General features: G+C 47.9%; 1 protein-coding gene across 1 annotated transcript in view; it reads right to left on the bottom strand.

Annotated features, from left to right (window-relative positions):
• CSMD2 (CUB and Sushi multiple domains 2) overlaps positions 1-19,264 on the bottom strand; it is a 655,429-nt gene that overhangs the window by 425,028 nt on the left and 211,137 nt on the right. The window contains exon 4 of the mRNA XM_059070872.2: positions 6,728-6,922. Coding sequence (XP_058926855.1) covers positions 6,728-6,922 — 195 coding nt within the window. The remainder of the gene's footprint in view (positions 1-6,727; positions 6,923-19,264) is intronic.

Raw genomic sequence — 19,264 nt, 5'->3', positions numbered from 1 at the left:
GAGCTGGCATAGCTAGGGTTGAATGTAGGCTGGTTTGAATCCAAGCTCTTTCCATGCCTGACGCTGCTTCTGTCTCAGATTTCACAGGTTCCTCTCCCTGGGGCCAAAAAATTTGGAACGCATCTGGGCACTGGCCGCCCAAGCTGCTGCAGACCAAATCCCTGTCTCCCTGGCTTTGGGGGCAGCCTGCAGTGTTGGGCTTGCACCTCAGGGGCAAAGTCTTTCTTGTTCAGGCTGCTTTCTCTCTACCACCTGCCTCTCAGCACTCAGAGCATCTGAACCTGGTTCCTTCCCCATGCGGCCCTCTTTGATCTAGGGCCAATGTCCCTCACAAGTCAGGCGCCTGTTGCTGAAATCCACATGGTCTCCCTTCCTATGGATCAAAGAGGTTCCACAAGGTTCAGGGCTCCCAGGGACTTCTGCCTTTGAAAAGGTGCCGAAAGTGACACAAAGTGAAGGGAGACCTTGCCTCCTTCCCTCTGCCACATGGGCCAAGCCTTGACGGACTAGGAGCCTTGGGCTGGGCCTCCTTCGAGGTGAGACTTGCACCTGCTCTTCCCCCAGACCTTAGATGGCCCCCATTCCCTCTTGGTCTGGGCTGTGTCTCCAGACTGAGCTCACCTTTCAGCCAGGCAGGTGGCATTTCCTGTTTGAGGCAGAGGCACCACCCTCCAAACTGCTCTGTGAAGCCTGGGACTCAAAGAGCTCGTGTCACTCCGAGCTGCCGGGCAGGTTGGCGAACCCAGGCCAGTAATTTCCCTTTCAGACTCGTATGCCTACGTAATCCTGATGGTGAATTAGACACATCCAGCCATCGGTTCACTCAGCAAGTATTTACGGACAGTATTTACGGATCACTGCCCAGTGGATGAGGTTTATCCACTTACAGATGCCAGCCCTTGAGAGTTCTACACGAGAGAAAGAAAGGCCAAGAGGCTTTAATCCTCCCTGAGTCTGAACCCATTAATCCTGGCATGACCACAGCTCCTGGTACCACGAGGCACACGAGGACCACCCTTCTCTGTTCCTTTCAGCTCAGCCTACTAAGGAAGAGCAGTTTGGAAAATCACTTTCCGAAAATCACAGACATTATCGAGGATGCTTCTCATGCTCTTCTTGCAGCACGTGGTGAATTAGAACAGAGAAATGGACCCGAATCGCAGGCAGTGGAGGGCCCTGGGGCCTCAGAGAGTGGGACAGCATTTTGGTCCCTCCCAGTTTTGAGCAGAGCTTTGTCTCGGGGCCCTCAGGCCCCGGGGAGTCTCCGGGGCTTGAAGTCCTTCTGAAAGCAAGATTTCACACGCTCGGCTGGCTTCCTCGGTGTGTGCATTCTGCAAGGGAGCATTTTTGGTGTGGCTAATTGCAAGCTACTTAGAGAGGACTTAGAAAAGTCAGCCTCGGACTCCTTCCGGAAGGGCCCTGTGCTCCATGCTAAGGAATCTGAACTTGACCCTGTCAGTGATAAAGAGTCACTGGCGGAAGTCTGAGCAACGTGTGATGCTGTCAGACCTGTGTCTTAGGAAGTTCACTCCTGCAGTGGAGAATGAATTGGGATGTGTGTGGTGGGGTGACTGGAGATGCTCTGCAGTGAGACAGGTGAGAGCTGAGAGGGCCTGGGACCATCACCCCTGAAGAGCGGTAAAGGCGCGGAGGGGAGTGTCAGTGCAGAGGCGGATTTGCCAGGTCGCGGTGACTAAGGGTGCAGGCGGCAAGTAGGGTGAGGAGCGTAAAGATGCCACTGTGGTGTCTGGCTTGGCCACCTTGGATGGTGACACTCTTCACCGAGCTGGGGAAGGCAACAAAAAGAGCAGGTATGGGAAAATAGAAAGACTTAGGTTCTGGGCGTGCTGCATTTGAAGCACCCTCCAGGGAGGGCTTCAGGTGAGTCTGATATCATTGTGGGCCTGAAGCTCAGGACAGAGGGAGGGTTGGAGGTAGAGACTGAAGAGTCGTCCCCAAGCAACAGTAGAAGCCTCGGAGTGGATGAGAAGTTCCAAGAGAGGCAAGAAGTTCCCAGAGAAGGGGCCATGCTGGGCCCTCTGGCTTTAAGGGGAAAGAGGAGGAGACGAGTCAGTGGGGAAAGAAAGAATCATCGTCATCTGAGAGGTTGAGAGAGAATCAGGAGCAACTTGGGAGAGAGCTGTGGCCCCCAAAGGCTCTGCACGTCCATGAATTATTGCTGTGATGTGAACACTGGGGGAGAACTGTCACCCCAGCCCACTCCGCCCACTGAAAGGCCAGCCCTCACTGCCCCCATGCCAGGACACACAGACCCTGCACTGCGGGGCCATGGTCTGACCTGGCAAAGGAAGCCCTCCATGAGGCAGCCCTCATCTTATCTTTGACTAGTGGGTTAACAAAAAAGATATTTTAACAGCCAGCCCCAGGGTTTCTTCCAAGTGAAAGCTCTCTATGTTAGAGACAATATCACCCTATACCTCAAGAGCTTGGGTCGGGGAGGGAGACATCAGCCTGTAAGGAGATGGCAAAGCCAAGGGCAACCGGGCTCTTGTGCCTAAGAAGTTGACAGAAGTCCTGAGACGGGGCCGAGGTCGAGAGGCAGCAAAGTGGAGGAGGCTGGAGTGAGACGAGAGGGGGCAACGCACATCACAGGGAAGCCGGGGCTTTGCCAAGACAGAAGCCAGGGAGAAGCTTCCAGAAGCCAGGGAGAAGCTTCCAGGGGGAGGGGCCGAAAGGCTCTGGGGTTCCTGACTGCTCCAATTTTCATTTCAAGCCACTTGCATTGTTGAGATGTGAAGTCCCTGCATTGCCACAAACCTCCAACAAAGGCTGTGCTGCCTGCAAACACCTTTGTTAATGGTTTGGTTTTTGTTTTGGGGCGGGGGTCAGGAAAAAATGGGCCAAGTTTTCAACCTAGGTTGGCAGAGCAGAACCAAGAGGGGTGAGGCACGGCAGTGAGTTAAAGGTTCAAAGGAAGCTAGAGCTGACAAAGATTCCTGAAAATACTTGGAGGGATTGTAGATTTCCACCTCATTAAGATGGGATACCGATGTGAACTGTACTTCAGAGGACAGGGTGATAGCTCCTCTGCCTCTGATATATGGGCTACATTTGTCTTTAGTTTCCATATTGATTAAAAAAGTGTGATATTTATAGTTCTGTAAAAAGAACGAGAACTGTGTTTTCCGTTTCACAGCTTAAGTACTTAATTTCATTTACTATCATGTTTCACATTCTATTACCATGTCACAACTTCAATGCCTCTCCTTAGAAGATCAGAGTGTTAAACCGTGACATCCTCTGGGTAGGGAGTGGGTAGAGATGCTACCAGGAAGATTGGAAACAGCAGATTCAGACCACAGTTAGGCCACTCAGGGCCACACACTTGTGTGTAGGGGCCAAGGTCTCACCTGATTGGTTTGGACATTCCCGGTATCAATCACAGGAAGAGAGACATGTCCCAAGTTATCCCATGTTAGAAAGGGGGCCTGAGAGGAGGGGACTTAGGAAGGCGAGAAAGGAGACTAGTTTCCCCAGGCTCCATCAAAAAGGACCAACAAGGCTGAGGCCAATTCTATTGGCTGCGGAGGGCTAAACAAACACGGAGTCAAGTGGCAACTCAGATTGATTGCTTGTGGCTTGCCTGTTTGAAAGGAATTCACAGCTGCCTCTGGACTCAAGCAGGAAGGGTGCTATGATCAATTAATTATGCCTCCCATGGGAATGGTAGAAGAGAAAGGGATCTATGTGCCAAGTATTTTCCATCACTCGTGTAGACAGTAAAATGGGTGTGAGCATATGGTGGAAGAAGGGAGCTGCTTCTCCTCGAGCTAGTCTTCTGATAGTAATTACAGAAAATCTTCCTCTAAACTAAAGCCCAAGGAGAGCTACTTGTTCCAATCACTTCTCAACTCCTTGAAACAATCCTTCTAGACTTATACCTGGGTGTTCGGAGATCCATGGGATTTCAAGATGAGGGTTTCAAGAAGGAAAGAGTGGTCAAGAATGCAAAAGCCTGTTGAGACATCAAGAAATATAAGGGCCAAAACAATTCCTGTCTGACTTGGCAACGTGATGCAAAATATTTGCGGCAAAGGCCAGTTTGCAGGGAAGTAAGTGGGAGATGAGGAGAGACAAGTCTGGGTGGAGCTTTCAAGATGCTAGGCATTGTTGGTGGCCTGAGGAAACCCTTCTCATGATGTCACAGTTTGTATAAGGTGGTTAAAAATATCTACATGTATTATAATCTCAATCATATATATATTCACAATATATGCATGTATGCAATGTGTATTAGACAAAGCTGGAGGCATAACCCTCCCAGACTTCAGACAACACTATAAAGCTATAGTAATCAAAACAGTATGGTATTGCACACAAAAACAGACGTATGGATCAATGGAACAGAATAGAGACCCCAGAAATAAACCCACATGCCTACAGTCAATTAATCTTCAACAAAAGAGGCAAGAACATACAATGGAGAACAGTCTCTTCAGCAAATGGTGTTGGGAAAGCTGAACAGCCACATGTAAATCAATGAAGTTAGAACACTCCTTCACACCACACACAAAAATAAACTCAAAATGGCTTAGAAACTTAAATAGAAGACATGACACTGTAAAACTAGAAGAGAACATAGGCAAACGTTCTCAGATATAAATTGTACCAATGTTTTCTTCTCTCAGTCTACCAAGACAAAAGAAATAAAAGCAAAAGTAAACATATGGGACCTAATCAAACTTATAGGAAACCATCAACAAAATGAAAAGACAACCTACAGAATGGGAGAAAATATTTGCAAACAATGTGACCAACATGGGCTTAAATTCCAAAATACACAAACAGCTCAATATCAGAAACACAACCCAATCAAAAAATGGGCAGAAGACCTAAATAGGCATTTTCCAAAGAAGACATACAGATGGCCGACAGGCACATGAAAAGATGCTCAACATCACTAATTATTAGAGAACTGCAAATCAAAACTATAGTGAGGTATCACCTCACACCAATCAGAATGGCCATTAGCAAAAAGTCTACAAATAATAAATGCTGGAGAGGAGGGAAATGTGGAGATAAGGGAACCCTCCTGCACTGTTGGTGGGAATGTACATTGGTGCAGCCACTAAGGAGAACAGTATGGAGGTTCCTTAAAAAACTAAAAATAGAGTTGCCATATGATCCAGCAATCCTGCTCTTGGGCATATATCCAGAAAAGAGGAAAACTCTAACTTGAAAAGATACATGCACCCAATGTTCAAAACAGCAGTATTTACCATAGGCAAGACATGGAAGCAACCTAAATGTGCATCAACAAATGAATGGATAAAGAAGATATTATACACACACACACACACACACACACACACACACACACACACACACACTGGAATATTACTGAGCCATCAAAAAGAATGAAATAATGCCACTTGCAGCAACATGAATGGACCTAAAGATGATCACACTAAGTGAAGTAAGTCAGAGAAGACAAATACCATACATTGTTTACATGTAGAATCTTTAAAAAAATGATATAAATGAACTTATTAACAAAACAGAAACAGATTCACAGACAAAGAAAACAAATTTTTGGTTACCAAAGGGGAAGCCAGGGGCAGGGGGAGGATAAATTAGGAGCTTGGGATTAACAGATATATATACTATTATAAATAAAATAGTATATTTTTAAATATACTATTTTATATACAATAGTATATTTTATATACTATTGTATATGAAATAGATAAATAACAAGGTCCTAGTGTATAGCACAGAGAACTATATTCAGTATCTTGTAATAATCTATAACAGAAAATAATCTGGCAAAGAATATATATATGTATATCTGTATCACGTTGCTGTATACCTGAAACTAACACAGCACTGTAAATCAACTATACTTCAATTTTTAAAAAAAGAGGAAGAAGATGGGAAGGGAATATATGAAAATCGTGGTTAAAATGGGTAAATTTTGTTTCTCCTTTATTCTCTTCTGTATTTTCTAAGCTCACTTCAAATGATCATGTGCTATTTTTATCATCAGATAAGAGGCATGGGAAATTATTTTTGAAATAAGCTTGATTATTATGCAGGGCCAGTAAGAAATAGGCTGGGAAGGGGGTGACCAACTGTCTCGGTTTGCCCGGGACTGAGGGGGTTTCCAGGATGTAGGACTTTTGGAGCTAAGAAATGGGAAAGTGCCAGAGAAACAAGGCCAGACTGGTTACCCTAGCTGGGAGGCTGAGACCGATGTAGCACTGAAGGAAGTTGGGTTTTTCTGGGAGGCAGTGTTGGGGTAAAGAGGTTTTGAGCATATTTGAAGACTGGGAGGAGGACACCATTATATAGGGAGAGAGGTTGAATTTATAGAAAAGAGAGAAGAATAACTGCCAGGGTGAGATCGATAGGATAACAGCTGGGAGAGAGACGTGCACAGGAGACACATCGGTAACAGGAAGAGAAATGATGTATCTTCGGAGATAGGAGGGCAGGAGGGAAGGGCAGACCGACTAAAAATAAATTTGTTGATGCAGGGGAAGCAGGTTGAGGGAGTGCACACCTGAGGACTAGCAGGAGGTCCAGTGAGGCCTAAAAGCCCCTAGAATACCTGGGGACCCTGAGGACCCTTGGTGGCCCCCAGACATGGGCTCCCCATAATGGGTACCCCACCTCCTGCTGGAGTGGACGGAGACTGGGTCCCATTGGAAGTTGCAGCACCCCTCCAAGTTGCTGCCCACCCCTCAGGCCCTCCCTGGCCACCTACCTCTGCAGGAAGGCAGCGGGAAGTCCCACGTGGCACTGTTCTCAGAGCCAGCGTGGCAAGTAAGCACGGCGTGGCCCTCCAGGAAGAAGCCGGGGTTGCAGCTGTAGCGGACCTTGTCGCCGAGGTTGAAGGTTGAGCCCTGCTGGACGCCGTTGGGCAGCCGCCCGGGGTTCCCACACGTGTGGCTGGGGAGAGCTGTGAGCAGGAGAGACACGCAGCCCGTGAGCAGGTGTCCAGCCCAGACCCCTGGCCTCTGAGCAGCCCCCTCCCTGGGTGACCCTCCTCCCCAGACCTCCTTTCTTCCGTAGGGCAGGGCTGCCCCTGAAGGTTGCCTGGCCCCTGAGTACTTGCAGGGGTCACACATTTAGGAGGAGCCACACACGCAACTTATACCTGGACATCCAGGTTTCCTGCCTTTTCTCATGTGCAGCCCTGGATGGGAAGTATGTCTGAACTGCGGGTAAGCGTCAGTTAAATCCATTTCACCTGTATCCTGCCTTCACCAATCAAGGTCGTTTTAACTGTTGCTACAAAAGATTTGCATGTCCTCCAAGTGGCACTGAACAATAAGATGTTTGCCTGAATTGTTTTCCAGGAACCTGTGTCTAGTTCGAATTAAGCCAGTTAAGACTAGCTCTAACTGGACGTGCGCAAGTGTCTGCTTGTTGACTTTTGATATCAGAGGGCCCCAAACTCCACCCTCAGATGGTGCTAAGCACCCTCAAAATGGAGGCCGGCAGCTTAAGTTACGCCTGAGCAGACAGATGATTACTGCACCTTTTTCCAATCACCTTTCCCCATGCTTCCCAAGCGCCCCACGCCTCAGACCACACTGCTTCTTTAGTCTTTATCCCACAAATACCCTAAGCCCCTTGCCTTTGGGAAGGCCGATCTGAGACTTGTACTCCCATCTCCTCGCTTGGCTGCTTTGTGAATAAACACTCTTTGCTGCAAACCCCGGCGTCTCAGCGCTTTGGCTTGCTGTGCGTCGGGCAAAACGAACCTGGTTCAGTAACGCGTTCATCCCATCACTCGAGGTGCCCCAGGGAAATCACTTTAATCTCTTAGGTTTGGTTGCTCTGATCTCAGACGCCACAGTCCTTCCCAATAAACACCATGGAAAGGACCCAGACGGGGGCACGGAGTAGGTGCTCATTAAACCCGATGTCCTTTCTTTCATGCGTATCTGCCCCAGCAGCCAGAGTTGTACTTTGGCCCAGAAGGTTTGGGGGAGTTGAAGGGGTCACTAGTGCTGGAGTAGGCAGCGAGGTAGGGAGACAAGAACCTGAGTTCTGATCGGACTGACCGTTTCAAGGGGAAAATGGGGAGCTGGAGAATAAGATGTACATACAGTGTGCCACCTGAGCCAGAGCAATAACGCCAGCTGCCAGTGTGTACTCATTATCCAGAGGAAATGGTCTTGGTGAGGGCTCGGGAGCATCATGACCCGCCAATCAGGAGGGAGAAAGGGAGGGCGCAGCTCCTCTGTGCCCGAGTCACTTGTTCAACCTGACTCAGCTCCCCCTACCCTCTGCCTTTCTTCCTAGAGTTGGAACTGCCTGTGCCCAGAAGGTCCCACCTCCTACCATTTCACACCTCCCCGTAAGGTAAGGACAAGTGGTCACAGCCGTGTCCAGACAGCCATCCAAGTACCTCTCCATTAATTCATCTGGCGATGGTTTATTGAGGCCAACCCTGAGAGTCCACAGAGCAGGGTGGTGGAAAGTACAGACCCGAGAGCCTCAGTGCTTGGGTTCACATCCCAGCCTGATGGCTTACTACCTGTGGGACCTTGAGGTAGTCTCTTAACCTCTCTGTACCTCAGTTTCCTCCTTTGTAAGAGGCGGTTCACAATAGTACCTTCCTCTGGGGTCACTGTGAGCATTATGTGAGTGGAGGTATGTAAAGCCTGGATACAGTGAGTACCACACAAGTGAATCTAAGTTCCCAGTCCATTGGGAGATGCATACGATTAAAGGCATGTTAAGTGTTATGATGAGATAGGGACCAGGCAGGGGAACAAACCCAGTCAGGGAGTAGTCAGAGCCGGCTTCTTGGACGAGGTGATGTCTATGCTGAATCCTGAGAGATTAGTAAGAATTAGCTAGGTCAAAGTGTGTTCCAGGCAGAGGAAATATCATGTGCAAAGGCCCTGAGGCCAGAGATAACCTAAGAGATCAGAGAGCCTGGAATAAGAGGGTAGCGGTGGCAGTGATGAGGAATAAAGATGAAGAGGTGGAGATGGCCAGCCTGGATTCTAGAGAGCTTGCAGTACCCTCTTCCAGCCCATATTGCTGTCTTCCAGGACCCTCTTTGCCAGCCTTGCTGATCTCAGAGCCCTCAGAAAGAAGGTTTTCTCTCTCACTTCTACTCTCCTCCCAGGAGGAGATAGCTTGTTGTAGAGGGAAAGGGCAGACTTTGGTACTAGCTTGATCTGGTCTGAAGCCAGGTGCTGTCACTGTCTCACTCTGTGGCCTTGAGTCATGTGAGCTCTCTGAGCCTTAGTTTCCTCAACTGAGAAAGGAGGACAGTACCACAATATCTAGTGGTTGATGAGGTTACTGATAATAACTGATGCGTGGCTGGCACAGTGCCCAGCACAGAGTAGGTGCTCAAAAATGGCAGATGTTATCCTTCCACTGTACTGTAGGGCCATGCAGTCCTTGGGTGTATCCTGTGAGCCTAACACTGTGTGTGACACTTGTAGGGACATATTTGAGTGTTCATCAATTAGTCATTTGGAAGGGTTACCCATTGATGCATTAATTCCTTCATACGATGAAAATATATTGTGGGCCTACTGCACTCTGTGCTGGTAATACAGCAATGAACTAGACAAAAAGGGCCCCTGCCCTTATGTTTTTGTGGGAGAATTATCTTAAGGGATGAAGAGCTCCTCCAGGCCCGTTCTTTACCTCTGACAAGTGAGATAACCCAGATGAAAGGATTGACTTCCGTCACCCTGTCTATTAGCCTAGCTTAGAATAGTCCTTGGGCTGCTGGATACCTTGGCATTTCCCATGATCCATCCCATAGTGCTGGCTTCCTTGGCATTTCCCATGGTCCCATGCTGTTGGCTACCTTGGCATTTCCCATGATCCCACAGTGCTGGCTTCCTTGGCATTTCCCACAATCCCATGCTACTGGCTTCCTAGGCATTTCCCATGATCCCACAGTGCTGTCTTCCTTGGCATTTCCCACGATCCCGCACTACTGGCCACAGTGGAGGCAGAAACTGCGATGTGAGTACATTTGTGAGTGTTGGGGGTGGGAGGGGCAGGTCAGGTAAACATTTGGAGAAGAAAGCAAGCTAAGGTGAGGGGAGGGAGCCAACCAGGGAAATGGGCTGAGAACTGGTGTAGAACTAACATTTCATTTTCCGCAACGAGACGCAAAGACCCAATTTATTTAAATTACTAACATCAAATTTTTAATGAACCTGTTTCTGCTTTGGGCTTTCTTCCTTTGAAATTAATGATTGGAACGTCACTATAAATAAAACCCGATTCTTTTTAAAAAGTCACTCTCAAACGCTCACTGCTTTTCACTTAATGAGCGCTCATAGTCAGATCACTCTGACCTGGCACCTCCACTGGGACTCGGGTGTGATGAGTCTCAGTTCCAACCCCACCTCCTTTTTTATCTTTGCTCCTGAGAGGTCACACAGGGAACGAAGAGAGGGCAGACATCGGGCTCAGAGAGGCCTGGATTCAAATCTCAGCTCATCCACCTCTGGCTGAATGATCTTGAGCCATAAACTTTACCTCTCTGGACTTCAGTTCTTCATCTAAAAATGAGGATACTTTCTTTTTCTTCCTATGGGGTTAGAGGGTGAATTGTATTAGTTTCCTAGGGCTGCTGTAACAAAGTACCACAAACTGGGTGGCTTAAAACAACAGATATTTATTGTCTCACAGTTGTGGAGGCTAGAAGTCTAAAATCAAGGTGTCGGCAGGGTCATGATCCCTCTGAAACTTGTAGGGGAAACCTTCCATGTCTCTTCCTGGCCTCTGGTAGGTTTTTTGTTTTTTTTTTTTTAGCAATCTTTGACATTCCTTGGCTTGTCCATGCATCCATCCAATCCTTCACCTTCACCTGGCATTCTCCCTCTGTGTCTCTATGTCCATATTTCACCTTTTTATAAGGACACCAATCATAATGGATTAGGACACACTCTAATGGCCTCATCTTAACTTCATCATTTGCAAAGGCCCTATCTCTAAATAAGGTCATATCCGCAAGTACTGGGGTTAGGTCTTCAACATATCTTTTTGGGACAGAATTCAACTCATAACAGGACTGTTGTACAGATTAAATAAAGCTAGATTTATAATACCCACCATTGAGTTCCTCATACGTTTTGGGCCCTGGGCTACAAATTTATTTTACTTAATCCTCAAAACAATCATGTGCAACACCTATTATCCTCATTTTACAGATGAATAAATGGAGGCACAGAGAGCTTAAGCAACTTCCCTAAGACCCCAGAGCTAGAAAATGGCAGAGCTAGTTCTGAATCTAGGTCTTTCTGGCTCATCATTCAGACTCTTAATTTTGGAATACAATACTGCTTCTGACAGAGACAGTGCCCAGGACATAGTGGGTGCTTAATGACCAAGAGTTCCCTTCCTCCCTTCATCATTCTAGACACTGAGACAAAATGAAGGGTGATTACCTGATTGTCCAGATTTAATTGTCTGTCTTTTCTTCTCCAGGCTGATTTGCCCATCTTGTACTTTTTAATAGTGTCAAGGGCAACATTTAAAGTTTGGTCTTTTGTAATGTGTCTGATGCACAACTTGCTGGACAGACAGAGATCAGAGATAAGCCACAAAAGCCAGACTTTCTAAGGCACAGCGTTCTTTGATTTCTGGATTCTGCCCATGTGTTTTTTTGGCACAGACATTATAACCGTTCATGCTCTCCTGTCTAGAAAACTTCCCTTTGATTGCTTACAAAATGAAGAGTGGGATATTTACATCCAAGGCAGCCCAGAACAATATTATTAAAGCTGTGCCTGACATTGAACAATTCCATTGTAGATTAGCTGTGGGGAATTTTGTCCCTTCTACAAAGCCCGGCTCTTGCCAATCAACAAGATATTCTCAGTGACTGTATGACAGTGAATCTCCTTTGTGGTTGGAGTGAAGCTACATAATACCTTCTTTTATTTTTAATGTGAGACCTTAGTTCCCATATTATAATGAAGAGTAATTTATGCTCTCTGGACAAGCACCCTCCATCTGTTTTGATTTCTTGTCTTCTGTCAAGTAACTTGTTTCATGTCCACGGCCATATAGTTGATACAAAGTGGCAGGGTGGCTGGGAGAAAGGATGCAGGAAGAAAGATTTCTTCTTCCACAGCCCTCAACATGGAAAGGGGAGATGGTGTGTGTGTGTATGTGTGTGTGTGTGTGTGACTTGAGGGGTAGTGGGCATGGACAGGGGAGGGAAGAATAAGATCCATTATCTTTTGAGTAGCTACACTGTGCTAGGCACTTCTGCATCACACATTATCTTAGTTAATCCTTAAAACTCCCTTGCTTTTAGCTGTTTGGCCTTGTAAGCATAATTTATTGCACACTTACTATGTGTCAACCCCATTGTCAAGTGCTTTACATATATTTCCACCCCAAAGAATTGTCTACACTTGTTGTCTCCACTTCCTCTCACATCTACATCTGAACATAGTATAGAGTTGATGCATTCATTTATTGTTTGTCCCACTTTGCTACAATATAAGCTTCATGAAGACAGACATTTAAAAAAAAATCTATTTTGTTCCCTTCTGTGTCCCAGTTTCTAGAACAGTGCCTAGAACAGTGTCTGATATATAGTAATACCTTGATAAGAGTTTATTGTGTGACTTAATGATTTTACTTAATCCTCCCAATAACCCCCTGAGAGAGGGGCTATTATCTCTCGTTGAGTTGAGTGTGATTGCCAGAGGGGGTTGGAGCATTACCCAAGGCCCCATAGCTCACTGGGGGTAGAGCTGGGTGTCCACAGCACTGCCTGGCTACCGAGCCCATGTACTTTCCACGTGCGTTAGGCCATGCTGGCACTGACCGTTCCACATAAGAGTCCACGGTGACTAGTGTACCTTGAAACACCCTCACAGGGGACTCACACTCATTCTTCTTGTGGGGCTGACTCGGGGTGACAACCAGACAAGTCAACCCTTAGCCTGGTCCTGTACATTCCCTGCTACCTGTCAAGCAAACAAAGGCAGGGGTGCCAGGACCTCAGATGGGGTACGCCACCCACGAGTCCACGGGGCCCTGGCCTGCCAAGCCTCCTCCTGCCCAGCATCTGGCATAAGCTCTCCGCTGTAAGCCTGTTCTCTTGGCTCATGTTTGCAATTTTGCACCCTTCAGCATCAGGGTCACGTGGGGGAGTTTTATAAAAACACCAATGCCTAGACCTGTCCCCGAACCTACGGAATCAGAATTTCAGAGGGATAGCCTAAGCTCCTCTGGGTGTCTGTAAGCAGAGCAGAAACTGAGAACCACTCATGGCAACCTTTTCATGTAGGTTATTCCATTAGCCCGGTTGGGTTATCTCTCTGAGCTGTGAACTGTTCAATTGCCAGGGCCTTTCTTGTTACTGGGCTTTGACTTCTGGGAGCAGCAAGCCTGGCTTCTCCCTGGGATGTTGCTGTCCTCCGTAAATCACTCTTGCCCTCTCCTTCCTTCTCATCTGAGGATCCTCATCATCTCTCTCGTGGACCTCTGCACCCAACTCTAATCTCCCTGCCGCTGGCCCTGCGCCCTCCAGTGCATTGTCTGCACTGATGCTGGACTGAGCCTTCTACAATGGCAGATTCGCCACGGTCCTGCCCTGTTCCACCCTCCGGAGCACACGTGCCAAAGCAGGTTCCCTACCACCAAGGTGCATGGGCAAAAGACCTCTGGTCTTTTGCATGATGAATGTAAGACTAAATAATGATTTGAAAGATCAACCACAATAAATAAAAGGGAGAAAAAAAAAAAAAAACCCATGAGAACCCTCCTATTGCTGTCAGGATTACTCCAGTCTTAGGTTCATACAGCCCCATCTTTCTATGATGTGACCCCTGCTGACATCTTCTGCCTCACCTCCTGCTCCCCCAATCTTTCCCCCGTACCACTTCCTCTGTGAAGCCCTCTTTGATACCCTTAGCGTCTTGTATAAACTGGAAAACCCCAGGAGAAGACATCCTGATAGAATGTAAATTCAGGTATAATGTCATTGGCAACAAGCTCCCAGAATCCTGGAACTCCCAGCCCATTAACTACACAGGCTTGCTCTGGTCATTTGGTTAATTTTGCAATCTCACAGACCCACATTTTACATGACAGGATTTTTTTGGACCCCACTTGCAGATTTAAGTCAGGGTTTTACTTGCACTTCAATTCCTGCATTTGTCATACGACATTACAATTCAATCATTCATTAATTTACAATACCCCAGCTTCCAAACGGGAGCTAAGTCTGCCTGTAATTGTTTGTTTAGGTGTCTATTTTCTTCTCAGGACTTCCCTGAGGGGCAGAAATAACATATTCTTTTTTTATCTAGTGTTTGCTTTAATGCCTGGCAGGGAGGGAGTACCTTGATGGAATGTGTTGTATATATATACACACACACATATATACACATACACACATATAGTTTATACTATGTGCATATAAAAATATGCATTATGTATAGGGAACAACAGAGTAAATCAGGGTTGGCAAACTTCTTCTGTAAAGAACCAGAGAGTAAATACTTCTGGCCTTGCCTAAATGGTCTCTGTCCCAGTGATTCAGCTTTTCCGCTGTGCTACAAAAGCAGCCCTAGACAATACATGGTCCAACCAAGCTTTACTTTTAAAAAAGGTGCCCAGCCCACGGGCCACAGTGTGGTACCCCTGAATTCGTGTTTATTCAGTTACGTACTTATCCCAGGTGTACAATCTCAGGAACCACCCCCCCATCTCCCACAGTAGAGAAAGGGAACTAAGAAAAGACCAGTTTTGCTGGGAGTCAAGGAAGGGAAGGGGCTGGGAGGGGAGTGGGCTGCACAGGGGAGAGTCCTGGACAGATAACTAGCAGGAAGTAGACAGGCAGCTGGCACCTGAGGACTGAGACCAAACTTAAATTTCCTTTCTCCTTCAACGTGGCCCTGGAGACAGGGGGCATTGTGCCGGCTGGCTGCAGGGAAGGGCTTGTGTGCGTATGTTCAGTCCACAACCTTCCCCATTAAAATAGAATTTATGCCAGTGCTCAGAGCTACTCTTTAGGTTGATATTTATGAACCCCATTTTACACCGAAGAACTGAATTTAGAGAGCTGAAGGGTCACGCAGCTGGTTGCAATAATAATAATAGTCACCTTTTGGGTGTTTTTTTGTTTGTTTGTTTTTAGCATCCTTATTGGAGTATAATTGCTTTACAATGATGTGTTAGTTTCTGGTTTATAACAAAGGGAATCAGCTATACATATACATATATCTCCATATCTCCTCCCTCTTGCGTCTCCCTCCCTCCCACCCTCCCTATCCCACCCCTCTAGGTGGTCACAAAGCACGGAGCTGATCTCCCTGTGCTATGCGGCTGCTTCCCACTAGCTCTCTATTTTACGTTTGGTAGTGTATATATGGCCCTGCCACTCTCTCACTTTGTCCCAGCTTACCCTTCCCCCTCCCCACATCCTCAAGTCCATACATTTTTAATATGAGCTTGGCACTCTGCTCAGTACTTTATCTGGACTCTTCTATTTCATCTTACCCTGCCACGAGAGGTACTCTGACTGTTCCCTTTCGGCGGCAGGGTAATGAGGAACAGTGAGGCTACTCTGACCCAGGGTCACACGGCTGGTTGGGATCAGGGCCGGGGTTGAATCTTGAGCTGCTTGACCTCAGCGCCTGTGTCCTTATCAGGCTGTAACCTTGACCTTCAAGGCCTGTGTTTCCCAGCGTGGGGGCAGTGCTCTGGGCTCGCACACAGTCCATCTCCTTGCCAGGCCTAGAGCACGCGTGACCTACACACAATCAGACCCCTCGTTGGCCCCATCCCCCCAGCTGGACAACCTGGGGCTGCACACACACCCATCATCCCACCAGCAGGGGCCACAGGGGGGCTTTCGGTGGGAATTCTCCTTGATGCTTCACAACCATAGGGCCCCGTGGCCTCGTCTCTCTCACCTGAGATGCTTTAGAAGCAAAACCGAAAAGGTTACATCCTAGGCCCCAGAATAGAGCTGCCAGTTAAAATCCAGGACACCCAGTTAAATTTGAATTTCAGAGAAACACAAATTCTTTTTTAGTATAAGTATATCCCATGCAACATTTGGGATATACCTATACTAAAAAGTATGTGTTATTTGAAATTCAAACTTAACTGGGCATCCTGGATCTCCATTTGCTAATTTTATCAGCTCTGCTCCAGAGGGGAGTATTCTCGACACCAGTAACTTCAACTCCTGAAGGGACTGGGGGTTTCTCTGGGGAAAAGGGGAAGAGGACAAGGAGAGAGATAGCCCAGCTTTAAGGAACTCAACATCGAACCAGAAGAGAGGCTACAGAGAGGAAAGTTCAGAGCCCCCAGGGTGGGGCCTGTGGAAGTTTAGGGTCCAGCAGGATTACAGGGGAGCTGTGAGCTGGGCGGCCTCCTCCTTCCCCCAGTCAACTCTCTAAGGGAAGCTCTGTGTGCACCCACTTGTCCCTCTCCTGTTTCAGGAGACTGTGGTATACCTTAGCCCTTCTGATGAACAGCTTGAGGCTGGCACAAGGTCGGTCCCCTGTGATGCAGCCTCTGGTGACCTCTGCAGCCCTGAGCCCCGATGTTCCCTGTTCAGCCCTCCCTGCCCCCATCACACACTGGCACTAGGATTTTCCTTGTCGAGACAGAGACCAATGCACGGGACATCAGTGGTACCCTATGGGGCAACACAGAAAATACCGTCAGTGTTAGGCTTAGAATAGCTAACCATGCAATTCGGGGCTACATCTGATTAACTACAGAATGACGCCTAGAAATGTTTCCCGAAGTACATTCCATAAAACACAGGCTGAGGAATAAGTTCCACGAGAAAAGCATTCAGTGGGTCAAGGAACTCTGGAAAATGCTGCAGGAATTCTCTCCTCTGGAAGAAACAAATGCTTACGAATTTATCTCAGGTTCTGCAGGAGAGAAACCTATTAAACCTTGCTTCAGCCAGAATCTCCACAAAATTGACTATGGAATCTCTCCTCACTCTTTTTAATTTTTCTTCCTCAGAAACACCTATTAGCTTCCGAATTGTTCTGTGGAACACACTTTGGGAATTGCTAGATTCTAGATAAGATAAACCTGAGTTGCTTTGTTTTCCTTATTAATCACTATTATCATAAAACAACAACAGCAATGATCGTTGACATTTATGCAGACCTTTCCAGGTTAACACGCATTGTTTTTACAAACAATGATCTCCCTTTGGCACATCTGTTTTTCTGTGGGCTGGGCTGGTCAGTAGCTTTGGGGATTAGGATCAGTTCTTACCAAAGAAGCCAATCTCACTTCCAGTTGAGAGAAGCCTATGTTACAGAAGGGCAAAGGCATAGGTTCTGCCTTTTCATCTGACAACTTTTCTAGCAGGGCCCAGTTTCTGCTTGGCTGGGGCCGAATGATCTCTGACCTGCTGCACCTGGACTTCCAAAGGCTCGTGGCCAGGGCCAGCCGGGTTTGGTCCTCAGCCCTGTCCAGCTGCAGACAGGAAGTCATGAATCCTGAACCAATCCTAGCAAAGGGGCTCAAAGAGGAGGCAGTGACCTGGGTCAGCTGGGGGTCCTGTCGTGAGGATGGGACTCCTAACCCTGGTGAGGCTGCCCATAAGAAAGGTCATCCTATCTCTTGCTAGGGCTATCCCACTACTGCATAACTGGCCTGCTTTCCCCTTAACTGCCCTCAGACTCTGCAGCCCCCCTCCCCAAGGCTGGGTGTTAGCCCCCCTATATCTTGCTGGCCAGCTGGGAAGTGCTGTCTCTGTGAGCCATTTGCGATGCCCATGGCGATACCCCACCTGCCAACTCCAGCCCTGTGGACGTGGAGCCCCAGAGCCCCTGTTTCCTCCATGTGGCCCCCTGTCCAGGACCAGGAAGCCCCAGCATACCTCACACCCATCTCTCTTCTTAAGGCAAAAGACAGTTTAACTCGCATCCCATGGGAAGAAGCACAATATTCCAAAGGCTCCGGACCCCTCGGCTTCCCGCTCTCTAAGAAAAACTAGACAGAGGGGCCTACAGAGGAGCGGAGAAGTGAGGCTTCCAGCCCCCACCATCCACCTATTTCTCATACCTTACGCAAAGGATGGGGGATTCTGTGACTACAAAAGACCCTAAGTAAAAGGTGCATCTGAGTCCCCATGGGATCTCTGTAAATCCTCCTTGTCCTCACTTCCTTCTTCTGCATCAGCTCCATCACTTACTGACCACTTGTATGGGCTAACTCCTCGTTGAACCCTATCTCATTTAATCCCCATAACAACACTGTGAAGTGGGTACTATCTCCATTTTACAGATAAGAAAACAGAGGCTCAGAGACGGTGAGCTTCTCCATTCACATGACTAGAGCTGGGGGAGCTGGGAGGTAGGCCCAGTGGGACTGACTCTTGCACCTTCTTTCTTAGCTGCTGCATTCCATCAAAGAGGCAGAGGAAGGGCTGCTGAGGCTGAGAAGTTGGCTTCGAGGCTCCATTTCCTGCAGGTCCCCCAGTGGGGCCAAAAATGGTGCCTGGTATACATTTTGCAGCTTGAGAATCAGGAATAGGGGGAGACAGGATGGCCTGGCTTCTTGCTTTGGCCGTTTACTTTTACTCCTTTCTCAGCCCAACAACCTCTCCAAAGACTTTGTGGAGGCCCCGGTGCAGGCGGGGACCATTGGTCCAGGTCCTTCAGGGTCAGGAGACAGGAGGGAGGACAGGCTCTGCCCAGGGAGGCTCTTTACTTGGGGGTCCTCACACTCTCTCACGTGGAAACAGACACAACAACATACTTTCACAGCCAATACGCACAAATCCATCCATTCTGATACGCACCTTCCCACACACATGCCCGCATGTGCACACATGCACTTACATCCTCATACACAAACATGCACGTGTAAAACCAGACCTCCAGAATGCATCTGTACGAGCTCTTGCATTCACACGTATGACAACAGACACGACACCTACGCCCACATGTACCAGTAAACAACCCATGTTTATATAGCCAAATGATGATCCCCTTCTGGAGAGCCCCCGTTGGGCTGATGACCCTCTCTCACAGGAGTCCACTTCTACACCCAGAGCACCTCTTGGAAGCCAGTGCCACTCTCCCCTGCACTCAGGGGCCTGCCTGGCACCTGCATTTAAGTTCTTGTCATTCCAGGCACAGTATGAAATGTGGGGGTGGGGATGCAGATCTGACCCTGGAGGGGCTCCACGCAGCTGTTGGCTCAAGCCGTGGTCTATGAGGTGGGCAGCAAAAGGCGTATCTGGGTCCGGGAGGCACAGAGCGTCACGGGTCAGAGAAGGGCTCTGGCGTCCCACAGACGT

The sequence above is a fragment of the Kogia breviceps genome, chromosome 1, assembly GCF_026419965.1.
Source record: "Kogia breviceps isolate mKogBre1 chromosome 1, mKogBre1 haplotype 1, whole genome shotgun sequence".
Lineage (NCBI taxonomy): Eukaryota > Metazoa > Chordata > Mammalia > Artiodactyla > Physeteridae > Kogia > Kogia breviceps.
This window is presented reverse-complemented; position numbering and strand designations above follow the sequence as displayed.